Source organism: Camellia sinensis, chromosome 5 (genome assembly GCF_055761805.1).
Source record: "Camellia sinensis isolate YWXY chromosome 5, ASM5576180v1, whole genome shotgun sequence".
NCBI classification, from domain to species: Eukaryota; Viridiplantae; Streptophyta; class Magnoliopsida; order Ericales; family Theaceae; genus Camellia; species Camellia sinensis.
The window spans coordinates 40579896-40596028 of record NC_138965.1 but is presented as its reverse complement, the minus strand read 5'-3'; the positions used below and the strand labels follow the sequence as shown (position 1 = coordinate 40596028).

Sequence of the window (16133 nt, the reverse complement as noted above, 5' to 3'; positions counted from 1 at the left end):
ATAAAATTTCCTCCTTTTTTTTTTTCAACCTCAACCTATCAACCGATCCATCGATGGCCACCATCACTTCCACCATTACCATAACCTTCTTGCCATAGTCCTAAACCCTTGTTTCTCTCTCATAACTCCATTTTCTTCACCAATCTCGAAAAAGAAAACCTCATGTGTGTATATAGGGAAAGGGTCCAGCTTGTCTCATGTTTGAGATCAAGACTAGACCATTCAGTCCGGCCCATAGACCCATTTTTGGGCCTCGTTTCGATAATCTAAATCGTTCAATGTGTAAAACTCATCGAATACTATGGCCCTATAAAACATCATGTTGATCGGGTATTGATAGCTATTTGATTGGATCAAATTTATGTTAACTATTTATTTTTTCACTGTCCATTTTTTTTATACAATTTTGATACGATCAAATAGCTATCGATATCCGATCAACGAAATTTTTTACAGAGATATAGTACTCAACGAGTTCTACACATTGAATGGTTCAGATTATCGAAACAGGACCAAAAAATGGGCCCTTGGACCTTACTGGACGGTCCAATCTTGATCTCAAACATGAGACAAGCTGGAACCATAGGGAAACTCTATAATGCACACCTTTTTAGGGTATGTATCATATGCCTAACTTATGCTTGTTTGGTTTGTATCTCAAGATACAATTTTTGAGAAAAAATTTCAAAACTTAGTTTCGTTCAAAATTTTTGAATTTTTTTTTTCAAAATCACTTTCTCTCTCCTACACATTAATCAAGCACTTTTTCTTTCTCCTCTCTTCTTCTCAATCATTTTTTCTCCCACACACATCTATTCAACTACAACAAAATTTCAAATCATCCCAAACTCCAAAACTATTTTCAAAATATACAACCAAACAAACCAACAAAAATTCTAAACTCTCTCCTCAAAATTGTTTTTGAAAATTTATCTCAATACACAAACGAAACGCACTGATAATATTTGTGATATTTGATTATAACTTATTGTGATGTTGTTATGACATTATTTGGGCTATGACCCAATTTTTTTTTATTATTATACTTTATATGGTGTTTGGTTACGATTTTTTTCCCCTTTTAATTATGACCATAAAAGGATGCAGTTATAACATTTGTAATAATCAAACCTACAAATATCATAACTTGCATATGGTACACATATTAATATTAATATAAACCAAAATTAATATAGAAATCTCACACTTTAAAGGAAATATCATTTTGCCCTCCAAACTTTCACGTATTTTTCAATTTGACTCACAAACTTCAATTAATATCAATTTTGCACTTGAAGTTTTAAAATTTTGATCAATTTGGCCCAAGCTGTCACATTCCGTCTACAATTGGACGGAATGTGCTGACATGACACCAAAATTTATTTGGAATTTCATTTTATCTCCAAACTATACCTTAAAAATCAATTCCCCCCCCCCCAAATATAAAAAAATAAATTTAAATATTTAACAAATAATTTTTTATTTCAATAATGAAAAATTAAATTTGAAATAATATACACTTTGCAAAAAAATAATAAAAAATATAATAATTCTCATTTAGAATTATCGTGAGACTATCAAGCATGGATATTTCAACAAGTATGTCATACTCGTATCGGATACTTACTGACTATGATATTTCTCCATACATACCGGGTACACAAAACATGTACTCAATTTTTTTCTTCTTAATTTTTGGCATACCCGGACATATCTAGTTTATACCCAAGTTGTGCCGTACCTTAGTTAAAACAATATTTTCTTCTCCTACAAAGATAAAATTCCTTTTACTAGATTTTTTTTTTTTTAATATTTAGTTTTGTGCTTAGCATGGTTTTAAAATTAAGCTATAGTTTGTAAGTTATTTAATGAATAATGCTATATGCACCACATCATCAATTGGTACACTAGTTGGTATACTAATTGGTGCATGTAGCATCACTATTATTTAATATAATGATATTTAATTTTGGCTTATCTTGTACCTATACTTTTGGCATTAAATGTCAATTGTATATTGGATTTAACAAATTAAACCACTTAAATAAATTTTGTATTTTTCCAAATTTAAAACAAATATTTTCTTACAAATGTATTAATCCGCACCTGTACCGAACTTTTTTTTTTCAATTTTACTGTGTTGACATATCCATATTGTACCAATACTAGTACTCATATCCGTACATGTGCTTCATAGGTCTCAAATTATGTCGAGTCGATCCTGAAGAAACTTATTGAGCTGAAAATTTGTTGACTATTCTATGTGTGCATGTGCGCACAATTGTAACTAGTTTATTATCCAAATTAATTTCAATAGAATTGATCGACTAATAGTAATTTCAAAATTGAGTGAGAAAAAAATTTCAAAATTCAATAAGTCCCCGGTATGGATATGACATGTTTGTCGAAATACTCGTGCTTCATAGTCTCCAGATAATTCTAAATGAGGATTTTTATATTTTTTTATTATTTTTTTTGCAAAGTATATATTATTTAAAATTTAATTTTTTTACATTTGGGTGACAAATTGATTTTTAAGGTATAGTTCGGAGGGTAAAATGAAATTCTAAATAAATTTTGGTATCACGTCAACACATTCCGTTCAATTGTAGATGGAATGTGATGGTAGGGGCCAAATTGATCAAACATTCAGAAGTTTGGGTGTAAAGTTGATATTAATCGAAATCTAGACTCAAATTAAAAAACGCATGAAAGTTTGGGGCGCAAAATGATATTTCCTTTGATGAAATTAAATCCCAAAGGCATATTTCCATTTATAAAAGAGAAAATCATATAAAAAGTTTGAGTATTTTTATTCATTTCACTAAATTAATTTTTAATATTTTTAATACTAAAAACAAATTTGAAAACCAATTCTGCATGCTCACAATGGTTACCAAGTTTACAAGTAGTTTAGTAAAATGGGTAGACAAAGTTGATGCGAATCATTCATTTTGTACAATCTTTTATGTATATTATTCATTGAAAAAAATTAAGTTTATCCAATAATCTTAGGAGGAAATTTCATTTTCCCCTCCCAAACTATATCCGCATGATCAATTTTACACATGAACTTTTGATATTGTCAATTTATCCCCTAATAACCTATTCAAATAGTGATCAATGTGTCTCCTACCGTCACATATAAACAAAAAAGTTAAAAGAAAAAAAAATTACATTTTGGCCTCAAATTTTAAATTATAGATTCAAACTCACTCTCTCTCCATTCTACACCTTTACAACTCCGCCAGCTATTGCCGTTGCTTGCTAGCCATCCTCTTCTCTCCGCCACTGCAATTCCTCCTTCAATCCTCCCATTTTGCCTTTAGTCACCAACACCCATAACATAAAACTACAATGATAGACACCAACAAGCTTTGGGTTGCTTCTGATTCTTCTCTCAAATACTCATTCTCTCTCACACACACAAACACATTATATCTTTAATGGTGAATAGTGCTAATTCGATCCCAGCTGATACTTTTCAGCTCCACAATCTTCAACCACAGAAGACTTAGCTTTGAAAGCGTTGAACAAGCGATACGAAGGTCTAGTCACAGTTCAAACCAAGGCGATTAAAGGTAAAGGAGCTTGGTATTGGGCACATCTTGAACCCATTTTGATTTGAAACCCATATAAATCTTCCTAAAGCAATCAAAGTCAAGTGCACTTTGTGCGAATCTTCTTTCTTTGCTTCGAACCTTTTTCGTACTACTTTGGAGAATATCAAGAGAGAGTTGCCAAACCTATTTCCACCTCAAACCACCATCACCACCAATAACAACAATTACTACATCCTTTAACTTCTCCTGCTTCTCACAATCATTGGAAACAAACTTGTCAAAATCCTAGTACTTGTTTGTCTTCATACCAACCCAATTCAATGGCGGTGATTGATTTTGTTGGACTGTATTCGAAGGATTGATTAAGGAAGAAGAAAGTTTGTTTGATTACTTAAATCAAAACAGAACATAGAATAATAAAATATGGAAAACAGATTCTTATTTTGTTACAAAAAGCAAAATAGAATCTGAAAAAAAAAATTGAAACCTGAAATGAAAATTATAAACAAACTACTTACAGTATTACTTCTCCAGAAATTCAATCAAGTCCAGTGTTCAATACTGTTTCCTTAAGACAGACTTGTCCTTTCTACGATGCTTTCAGAATGTAGACGTCTATCTTCCAGGATAAAATGATTGATGACAATTAGTAGTAGCACTACAGACTAAATGTCCAATGAACACACTTTGTGTTTACACTCTTTCTCACAGAAAAATATATGCAGCAAAATACATGAAGCAAAAGTAGAAGAAAGAATGAAAATTCAATGAAAAACCAAATGGAAGACTTGTCTATTTACGGGAGACTTGGTGGTTGTTCATGACAGAGTTGAACAGGTAAAGAACCTGTTTGGGTTGGAGGAAAAGGTGCATTGGACTAAACTGCCAACGTTTAGAAACGTTAGGGTCAATTCAGAATTTATTTTGAATTTCAAGCCGAAATTCAAATTCCAAACGGTAAGAGTTTAAATTTAGAAAAAATAAAATTCAAATGTTTTTGGCCTAAAAAGATAAGCATTGGACGACACAAGCCCAACCCAACCTCACACCTCGCACCTGCACCCAGGTTTAGGACAGAGTTGAACAGGTAAAAAACCTGTTCAGGTTGGATTTGAATTGATAAAGAATTTGTTTAGGTTGGAGGAAAAGGTCCATTGGACTAAATTGCCAACGTTCAGAAACATTGGGGTCAATTCGAAATTTATTTTGAATTTCAAAATTGAAATTCAAATTCCAAACAGTAAGAATTTAATTTTAGAAAAAATAAAATTAAAATGTTTTTGGCTCAAAAAGATAAGCATTGGACTACACAAGCCCAACCTAGCCTCACACCCGCGCCTAGGCCCGGTTCGGTCCGGGCGGCGGTGGCACGCGTGTGGTAGCTTTTGGGTCCAATGCGTCAAGGCCCATTTTTTCCATAATCTCTCCTTTCACAAAACTTGGATACCTCTTGGGGCCCTCCCCAAGATGCAAACTCAAGGCTTGTAAACCTACATCAAGTTTGCCCACTCAAGCAATGTTGGACAAGCTTTTTCTCCATCCCTTGTGAAAACCTCACCAAAACACTATTTCCATTGAGCTCATTTTGGTATTGATTTCCCATTCACTCGATAATGGTTTTGAGCAACCAAATATACGATGTGAATCGTTATGTGGCAAAGAACGCGTTGCCACATAGACCTACCAACTTGGTGCATGGGTTCCAATTTTAAAATAGACCAAAGTTTTAGAAAAAAAACTGTTTTTCCAAAACCATTTCTTACAAATTTGACTGGGTTGAAATTGAAGCAACAACATTTAGTGTTATCGAGTGGAAATGAAGATTTGGGTACCTTGGAAATGTTGGAAGATAACGTGAAGAAGCTCAAGAGTCCAAAAGCTTCGACTAATTCGACATTAAACAAGATTCAAATCGATTGTGCTTTTGATTTTCTAGCTGATTGGTTCTTTGAGTCTTGTGGGTCGGTTTTGTTTTCGAGTCTCAACCACCTAAAATTCAAATCTTTTCTTAACCAAGTAGGCTTGCTCGCCTTGTCTTTGAGGGGTTGTAGTGGCAAAGGGAGGATAATGGCTAGCTGGCAAAGTTGTGGAGGTACAAAGAGGAGAGGTGGTGAGTTTGGGTAGAAGAGGGTGAGTTTGGATCTATAATTTAAAATTTGGGGTCAAACTATATATATTTAAAACTTTTTCTATTTAAATGTGATAACAGGGGTGTAAATTGATCACTATTTAAATAGGTTAGGGGGCAAATCGATAATAGGGCGAATTACACTAACAGTCCCTATAGTTTGGGGCTCGTGTCACTTTGGTTCCTGACTTTTCAATTGTGACACATTTGACCTTGAATTTTAAATTTATGTTCCAAATAAAGACAATTGAAAATATTATTGCTTAATTTCAAGGGCAAAATCGTCAATTTGATAAAATATAAACTAATTTGATAAAAATAAATGTCAAAAAAATATTTTTAAAGTTTTAAAAATTATTTCTATCAACAAAAGATAAAATTATGTGAAATTGATAAATCTTCTAAACATTTATTTATTTGACCAAATTGATTTTTATTATGTGTTTGGATGATAATTATGTAATGGGTGGTTATTAGAATTTAATGTGTAATCGATATATTTAATATATGAAATGCTTTTAGTTTTGAATTTTTTGATTTAATGAGTTGGTTTAATGATGATATGAAGTTGTCGCTATATTTGACTTTTGAAAAAATAGAAACTAATTTAATGAAAATAAAAATTACTACCCATTGCATGATCATCATCCAAACATATAATACAAATTAATTTGGTAAAATAAATATATAATAAATGTCTAAAAGATATATAAATTTTACCCAATTTTATCTTTAGTTTGTAGAAATAATTTTTAAAAATTAAAAAATATTTTTTTGACATTTATTTTTGTCAAATTATTTTATATTTTATCAAATTGACAATTTTGCCCTTAAAATTAAGCAATGGTATCTTCAATTGTCCTTATTTGGAACATGATTCAAAATTCAGGGTCAAATATGTCACAATTGAAAAGTCAGGGACCAAAGTGACACAAGCCTCAAACTATAGGGACTGTTAGTGTAATTTGCCCTTGATAATACTAAAAGTTCGGGTGTGAAATTGATTAGACGAGTATAGTTTTGGGGGAAAAATGAAGGTAGCATTTGGTTTTGTTTTCAAATCATGGTTTGGATCAGAAAACAGAAAAATGCTTTTCAAAACTCATAACAAAACAAAATTTTTAAATTCTTTTCAAAAACTTATCTAAAAAAACTCATAACCAAGCAAGTTTTCAAAATTCTATTTTTTTTTAAAAAAAAACTCATTTTTTTTATTTTGTTCTTAAAATTTTTTTTTATTTTTTTAAAAAAATATATTTTTCTTAATTTTTGTTTTTGAAAAAAATTTATTTATTTATTTATTTATTTTTTTGAAAAAATATTTTGTTATTTTCTTAAGTATTAGCCAAATAATTTGTCATGATTTAGATATACATGGGAGATCCAAAATTTTTAATTTTTAAAAAAAATAAAATAAAATATTTAATAAAATAAAATAAAATATTTAATAAAAAATAAAATATATATTTAGAATAAAAAATAAAATTTTTAAATATTTAAAATATTTAAAAAAAATGAAAAAAATATTTAATTTTTTAAAAATAACTTTTGTATAAATTTTTTTTAAAAAAAAATCACTTTTTTCAAAAAATAAAAATAAATAAATAAATATTTTTTTACTAAAACTTAAAAATTCAAAGAACAAATAAAATGAAAAATTAATTTCAATGTTTTTTTCTAAACTCATAACCAAACTAGTTTTCGAAATATACAACTTAAAAACTAGTTTCAAAACTCTTTTCAAAATTTATAACCAATCAAACTTTTTCTTTTCAAAACTCATTTCAAAAACTTATTTTCTAAAATACAACTTGAAATTCAAAATTCAGTTAAAAAACTAAACCAAAGCAGTTGTCTTCAGAAAAATAAATGACATTAGGAGACAAACATGATAAAATAAAAATAAAATTATAATTATTGTATTGACCTAATTTTCTTGGACCATGATATACACAGATAACTTTACAAAATGAATTATTTAGATTATCAAAGTAGAATTCATGGTGAGTCCTATGGACCCTAAGATAACAGAATTTTCAACCTTGAGAGTCATTTGGCAATGATTTTTTAGTTTGCTTTTTGAATTTTTTTTGACTTTTTTAGCCTGAGAATTTTTTTTTGTTTGGTTTTCATGTTTAGCTTTTTTGGCTCTTTAGCTTTGGAATGACAAATTTTTTGTTGGCTTTTTTAGTATTTTGACTTTTTTAACTTTTCTTTTTCGTCCTTTTGTGATTTTTTAGCTCAACATGAAAACTAAACTGGGGATAAATATTAGACTGGCAAAACACCTTTGATTCCATAATTTAAATATGGAATAATTAATTAAAATGAGGTGGCAGTGTGGTTTTAAAATTAAAAATCCATTTTTGCTGAATATTTTGATTTAAAATGATAACACACGAATTTGTAATGTGCAAATTTTTTGTGTGCTTGACTTTATTTGTCATTAGTTATTAAGTGGGTGATTATTATTCATTTATTATTCACCCACTCCAATTATTTTGGAGGAGGATTTTTTGGAGGACACTGTTTAGACTCGTGAAACTTATCATGGGTTCCGTTTTGATAATTCAAATTGTTTATCTTGTTAAATATTTCGTGTATTTCATCTATACAAAAAATTAAGTCCATCCGATAATTGTAATATATTCAATTTATTAGGTGACACCAAAAATTTTGGACAACAACTGTGCTTTTAAAAATAAACTATTTATCTTTTTGGTGAAAAATGTGATAAATTGAATAGATTATGATTATTAGATTGATCTAATTATTATTATTATTATTATTATTATTATTATTATTATGTGAAAGAAATAGACAAAGTGAGTGCCTGATAAAATGAATAGTTCGAATTATCAAAATAAAATTTACGACGAAGCCCATGGATTGAAACAGTGCTCCAATTTTAAAATAGACTATTTGAATTTGATTTTGTCAGGCAATAAGTAAGATTTACGTCAGCAACGCATATGAGTAATTCAAAATTAAAGTAAAACTCTAAGCAATTCCAAAGCAAAATATAATCCCAGTAGCAGTAGCTTCACCTGAACAGTAGTACACAGCATCATCAAAATCAAAGAAAAGTAGCAACATATTCTCTCTCACTGAAATAACTTCTTCCTAAATAACAGAAAATCACAAAGCAGAGGCACTAGCAATATACAACTGATTCATATCACTTAATCGAAATCCTTAACAACCAATCCCCGAGGTAGTAGTGCATGAAGGCTGAGATTATAGACCATCACAAATTCTACAATTCTCCCAATGACAGCCTAGACTGTAGACTTTTTTGCGCGCTGGACGTACTACAGATGCATTTCCGGGAACTACATTTCCATAGAGAGAGAATTGTTGGGATGCTTCTTCACTAGTTGATTGGCTACTCTTCTCTTCTTGCTCCTTGTACACAAAATAGACTCCGACCTCCTTTACTTGAAAATATTCATTTCCAACCACTGAAATATTCAGTTCATCGCCACTTTCCAACTGATTTTCAAACTTCCAATAACTTAACATCATCATATCGTCATCAGCTTCTGGAATGCCAAAGACATCTGGGGAATGACTCCAAATCAAACTCTTGGTCGTATTACTGATAATAGTATGTGCATCACAATTAAAGCGATAATCTTCTTTTCGTTTACTGGAAAGTGCATAAATAGAACATACACTCAAGCATCGGATTCTGAAATTAAGATGCGATGGCACAGTAAATGATATTGAATATCCTTCATTTTTAAGATTAAACCAGTCTGGAACCTTGCTTCCCAAACAATAAGCATAGAATATGTGTTCGTCATGACATCCCTGTGCGACATAAAGCATAATTAATTTAAAGATTATGTATATAGTGAGAGAGAGAGAGAGAGAGAGAGAGAGAGAGAGAGAGAGAGAGAGAGAGAGACCTGCAGGGGAAACTTCCTTGCTTTCTGTGACCCAAAGCATGAAAGCATAACATTTGAGCATCCCATGGATCCTAAGTTGGACAAGCCCAAATTGTTAATTATCTCCATGTCAATATTTCCTAGAGGTTCAAACTTGAAATCTCCCACAATCTCAACTAGATTGTGCCGCATGTCCAAGGATAGAAATGGTCTTCCTAACCTGCGATGGGCTAATTGATTTCCACATATATTGTTATATTCTAGGGTTAATGGAAGTGATTGAAAGGTTACTTTCTCCAACAATATACATCCTGTGATGTGTAATTCTTTTAATTTGTGCTGCACTTCAACTGACCAGAGCTTTTTGCACTGATTTAAATAAAGGATTTGGAGTCCAAAATGACCTCTGATGCAATTTGGGACGCTACGAATTGCATTACCACTCAGATTTAAAATCTGCAACGAGGATAGGTTGCTAAGATCCCTAGGAAAATCATCATCTGATAAATTACAGTTCTCAACACTTAAGTGTACCACGGACCGTGGTAAAAAAGACCATGAAATATCCATACTTCTTCTTGGCTTCAATAGAGAAGGCCAGATTAATGAATGCCATGATTTAACCTCCTTACTGCTAGAGAATAATCGACTTATGTCAATTTCGTTTGCATGGAACACTGTTAGAGACTCCATAGTCCCCAACTCTGTTGGCAATTCCTCAAGATTTGAGCAGCCTGAGATGTCAAGTGTTTCCAAAAACTTTAGCATAACAATGCTTCTCGGAAGCTTCTTCAGACTTTTGCAATCTTTTAAATTAAACAAAACAAGTCTCTGAAGGTGTCCGACGGATTCATGAACCTCAACCAACGTTGCACAGTTTTTCAATATCAACCTCTCAAGATTGGGGACTTTCGAGAAGTCAGGAGTTTTAGTGAGAAAATGGGAATGACTAAGATCAAGGATTTTTAATGACTCGAGAAGCTGTAAAACAAGAAAAAAAAAACTACTATTAGTACTTCTTTTAGTTTTCAAACGGAATTAAATATATATACATATCTGTAACATACCTTGGCTCCTTTCCAAGCTATTTGCAACCTACTATAACTCATGTCAAGAATAGTTAGGTTCTCCAAAGGGAAATCATGGGGTATAGATTTGAAAGGAAATCCATGCCAACATAACCATCGTAATCTTTTAGGAAAATTTTCGAAACTTCCACTTATTTGTATATATTTGAGCTGTAAAAGTTTTAGTCTGTGCATCCTTGCAAATGCATCAACTTCCAAAGGTATTTGATTTGAATTTCCTAGAGCAGTGCCTGCATTCTTTGAGAAACCGAAACAGCATCTCTTAAATGAGTTGCCTACATTTGACAACAATGGCATGTCGAGGAATTCATCGTAATGACGTTTTCTATTAACGCCAAATATTGTCCTGTCATATTTATCTTCCTCTAACAAATTCATATCAAGCTTGAGGCATTCAATTTTTCTAGTCCCCTGACAATGAACAAGAGGAGGGCGATATTTATCAATAAGAGTAATGCTATAAAATTATAATTTTTGCAAAGATCAATGATACAAAATGATGTGGCATTTTTCGAATAGAAAACCACAAATGAAGCTCATAATTTCAAAAATCCAATAATTGTCACATTATTCTGGATGATTTTTTTTTTTGGGTTGAATTACACCATCAGTCCTTGTAGTTTAAGCGACATGTCAATTTAGTTTTTGTAGTTTCAATTTGAATCATTTGATCCCTGCACTATTAAATTTGTTGCAACATACTCCCTTGATACTTACCATTAGAATTTGAAACAAAAAAAGACTATATGTAAAATTGAAGGGACCAAATTGAAATTCAAAATAGACTACAGTGACTACTGGTATAATATATCAAAGTGGAATTCAAAACAAACTCCACCAGTGTAATGAATATATTACACTGGTAGTCATTGTAATTTTTTTTGAATTTCAATTTAGTCCATCTAGTTTTGCAAATAATTTTTTTCAATTCAAAATCTTAACAATGCATGATGGAGGGACCACATTGCCAATAAATAAATAAATATTAGAAGTGTAGTGACGAAATTGTTTAAATTAAAAATACAAAAATTAGAGTAAAACTTCACTCAAACTAGATGAACCGTTGGTATAATTTACCTATTTTTCTTTTATTATATTATACAAATATTTTTCTAGATCATTTTTTGAATATAAGTATAATAACTATAGAAATAAATACAAATGAACGTGAGAAGCAACAAGGCTAATACTTACAGTATTTTCTCTCAAAACATTCAAGGAATCCTTGCAATTCCAAAGTCTACTACGTTCTCCTGGCTCCTTAGGTGATTCTTGCCGAACAATTTCTCTTCCCATTTCTTGAACCAATTGATGCATCACCAACTTTTTGTGTTCATCAATTGTTAACAGACATCTATCAATGAGATTTTGAATCCCAACCATTGTGTAAAAATCACATCCATCTAGAATTGTAACTACCTGATCTTCATCCATCCCCACAAAGAAACAAGCAACATGGAGGAATAAATTTTTGTCATGGTCATCTTGTAAAGAGTCATAGCTTATTTTGAGTCTTTCAATGACTTCAGAATTGGGAATTGCTTTCAATTTTTGTAGTTGACTTTTCCAGACATTTAAGCTTCTTCCAGACAAAGAAGCACCCAAAATTTTGATAGCTAGTGGAAGCCCTCCACAGTGCTGCACCACCCTTTTCGAGTCCTCTATGAAACCATCAATGGGACAGTTTTTCCCAAAGGCATGCCAACTAAAGAGCTCTAAAGATTCAACATTATCCAATTTTTCAACCTGGTGCACTTGACAAACTTCATGAGCCTTGAGCAATTGCTCACGCCTAGTGGTTATGATGATTTTACTTCCTTGAGAAAGCCAGTCTCTCATTCCAAGTATTGCATCCAATTGATCTACTGTATCCACATCATCAAGGACTACAAGAACTTTTTTGCAACATAATGCATTTTTAATCTTTACAACTCCTTCATCAACACTATACAAATTTTCCTTTCTTCCCTTTAACATATCTGAAAGAAGTTGTCGTTGTAATTGAAGTAAACCATCTTGTTGTTTTAAAATTTCTCTTATATTTGCAAGAAAACTGCTACCTTCGAATCTTGAAAAGTTTGAATTATATAGTACTTTGGCGATGGTTGTCTTCCCCATTCCACCCATCCCACAAATTGCGACTACACCAACATCACTAGACTCATCTTGTAACCAAAGCCCAATGTTTTTGGCTCGAGAATATATTCCAATCAGGTGGGGGGCAATACCCAAGGTGGTGCGACTTAGTTTGTCTCCAACAACTTTCACAATTTTCTGGATAAACTTTGACTCGAGTCTAATTATTAGATTAAGATGGAAAATAAAGAACAATAAGAATGCCATCAATTGAATTTAATTGCTAATTCTCATGCAATATTGAACCAAAAGACCATGTTGCTGCCTTTGTTGAAACAATTGGAAGAGTCTTAGATGAAAAGAAAGGGTTTTCACTATCATGGTTTTGAAACAATACTCTTTTGTCTAATATAAACTTCTATGTTTTTCAATTTTTGACTAGTAAGCCAAGTTGTTGAAACTTTTAAATAATGGGCCAAATTTCAATAAAATGATATGATTAGAAATGAATAGCAACTCCTGATCTTTTCATATAACTTGAAAAGGAGCATCTTAAAAAATTCGTGAGTTAATAAATTCAAGTTGTTTTTTTGGGAAACTGACTTGTAGGATGTTTTTGTGTTTGAAGGTTATCTTACAAAAATTAAACTATGTAAATCTGTCATAATTAACAAAACAATTCATTCCAAAATTTGAACAGTTAATTCTTCATTCAAAAGGCCCTAGTATGAAATACTTCAATCTACGAAATTCAAAAATGGTGATATAAGTAATGCTTAGCTAAGAAAAGGACTTGGGAGGAAATTACCCATCAGTTTGTTTTTGTGAGTCCATCCCTGCCAAATCTGCAGCTTCTCTAAGTGCTGCCTTCCAATCCTCCACTTTGCCAATCCATTCAACTTCTCTTTCACTCGCTTCTGCGCGAAATTTCTCTTCATGCCTCGTAAATGCTTCTTTGAAACTTTCCTTTTGCTTCCTCACATGAGATGGATCCACATGATAGAAAACAGGTAGAACTACATGTCCAACAGTCCTCCTGCGTTCGAGGATCATGACAAGTTCATCGAGACACCAACTTGAAGATGCATAGTCCTCCGAGAAGACAACTATTGAAATCTTCGACTCTTGAATTGCTTTGTTCAATTCGAACTTAATATTCTCCCCTCTTTCAATTCCATCGTCATCTCTGAAAGTATGAAATCCAGCGTGCACTAAAGCTGTGTAGAGGTGGTCAGTGAACGTCTTGCGAGTATCTTCACCTCTAAAGCTCAAGAACACATCATAACTACAATGAGAATTGGGGGAGGAGGTTTCTTGGGATCTGACAATTGCCATTGGATTAAAGCTCAAAGAAAGACCAATTAAGGACAGAAGAGCCAAGATATGAATTATATATCTGTTTAGGCACCATGGATATTTATAGATGTCACGGTATGTAAATGAAGTACCAAGTAAGAAAACGATGAGAGAAATGCTATCTTAATTTACATGGTTTTTCCTGGAAGCTTGTATGTGTCTTGACAAAAGTTCTTGACTCTATGTTCTACCAAGTCTTCCCCAAATTATTTTTTGTGGGACCTTTTGTTGTCCTTACAATTATTTAAAAATTCTTACCCTTTGGAAAATCTTGAACCAATCTGCCCGAATTGGGATCCTCCCCTTGAGGCCCCTCCTTCATTCCCTCCTTGTAGGGGCCTTCGGGTCCACTTTGAGGCCCAGTTTTGATAATCCGAACCGTTCATATTTTTAGATTTATTCAGTATATCATACCTGTAAAAAATCAAGTTGATCGGATATCAGAAAGTATGCGTTCGGAAAACTGTTTATTAAAAAATAGTTTGTAGTCCCAATTTTCTGAACGCATACTTTCTGATATCCGATCAACTTGATTTTTTACAGGTATAATATACTGAATAAATCTAAAAATATGAACGGTTCAGATTATCAAAACTAGACATCAAAGTGGACCCGAAGGCCCCTGCAAGGAGGGAATGAAGGAGGGGCTCAAGGAGGGGATCTGGACTCAATCTGCCCACCTTCATTTGTTTAATTTAAACCAAAATGCCCTAAACCAATTCAATCATTGCTCTATTATTTAAAGGCAAATATTGTTATATGTCACCCATTTTCTGTGATTGTTTGGAATAACTATTTAAGTGGATATTCATAATTGATTTCTGTTCATAAATAATTATTCATGAAACTAAATAATGTTTTTTTCATTTCTTAATGATATGAAATGGTGGTAAAACAAATAATATACAATAGAGAAGGATTTGAATTCTTTGTGGTGTTTATTTTTGTCTCATTGTGAGGGTTGTTTATAATTGTTTATTTATTCTTAAGTTTGGGCTAGGTAGTTGGGCTTGGTGACTGTGTTGACTTTTTAATTATTAGGATAAATTATATAAATAGTTTTTGTACTTTATACGATGTGTCAATTTGATTCCTGTAGTTTCAATTTGCTCGATTTTGCCCCTTAATTTAACGGATTGTATCATTTTAATCCAATAAATAACGGTTGTTAAATTAATTTAACAGAATGTCAAATAATGTGTCAATTTGGTCCTTGTACTTTACACGATGTGTCAATTTGGTCCCTGTAGTTTCAATTTTCTCGATTTTGACAGGGACTAAATTGACACATTGTAGAAAATACAGAGACCAAATTGGTACATTGTTTGACTTTTCGTTAAATTAACTTAACAACCGTTATTTATTGGACTAAAATGACACAATCCGTTAAATTAAGGGGCAAAATCGAGCAAATTGAAACTAAAGGGACCAAATTAATACATCGTGTAAAATATACGGACTATTTACATAATTTTCCCTAATTATTATTATATTAGTAGTTAATTTGATATAATACTTTTCATATTTGTGAATACTATTAAATTAGTAGTTAATTTGATATTATACTTTTTATATTTGTGAATAATTATTGTTTATTGAAACTCTGTTTTCTGTTGTTAACTATACCAATCAGGTAGCCACTGATCTATACAAATGGTTGGCGTTAATTGTTCTTCTAAGAGGCCGCTTGGAACCTAGGTTTTTAGTGATTTTTTTACTTTTAATTTTTTTATGAGATAAAAAAATTAACGTGTTTGAAATGATTTTTTAATTGAATAGATAGGTGTGAAAAAAAAAATTGATTGATTAATTTGTATGATTTGACATATTACTAATAGAGTTGGATTTGAAATTTGAAATTTGAATTTTTTTTGTGACTTTTTAATTTTTTTTACACTAAAAAATCTCTTACCAAACGGAGTTAATTGTGGTGTGCCTTAATAAAATGCGCCATTATTCACGCATAAGCATTAGCGCCTGAGGTAGGTTTGAAAAATTGGATTCTGTTTTGTTTGATTTTTAAATATTTTTA

General features: G+C 31.6%; 1 protein-coding gene across 4 annotated transcripts in view; it reads right to left on the bottom strand.

Moving 5' to 3' along the window:
• Positions 1 to 14369, bottom strand: part of LOC114305460 (disease resistance protein RPV1) — a 154045-nt gene extending 139676 nt beyond the window's left edge. For 2 of the 4 annotated variants that reach the window (XR_014329409.1, XM_082868684.1), the window contains exons 1-4: positions 13554 to 14369; positions 11864 to 12965; positions 10649 to 11080; positions 9603 to 10562 (exon numbers count right to left, since the gene is read on the bottom strand). Coding sequence is in view for 3 of the 4 variants with exons in the window: in XM_082868684.1 (XP_082724810.1) it covers positions 9603 to 10562; positions 10649 to 11080; positions 11864 to 12965; positions 13554 to 14080 (3021 nt within the window). In the remaining variant the exon portion in view is untranslated. Of the gene's footprint in view, positions 1 to 8651; positions 9505 to 9602; positions 10563 to 10648; positions 11081 to 11863; positions 12966 to 13553 lie in introns of those variants that run through there. The other 2 variants (XM_082868685.1, XM_082868683.1) reach the window with 2 other exon arrangements.
• Between the last annotated feature and the right edge of the window lie 1764 nt (positions 14370 to 16133).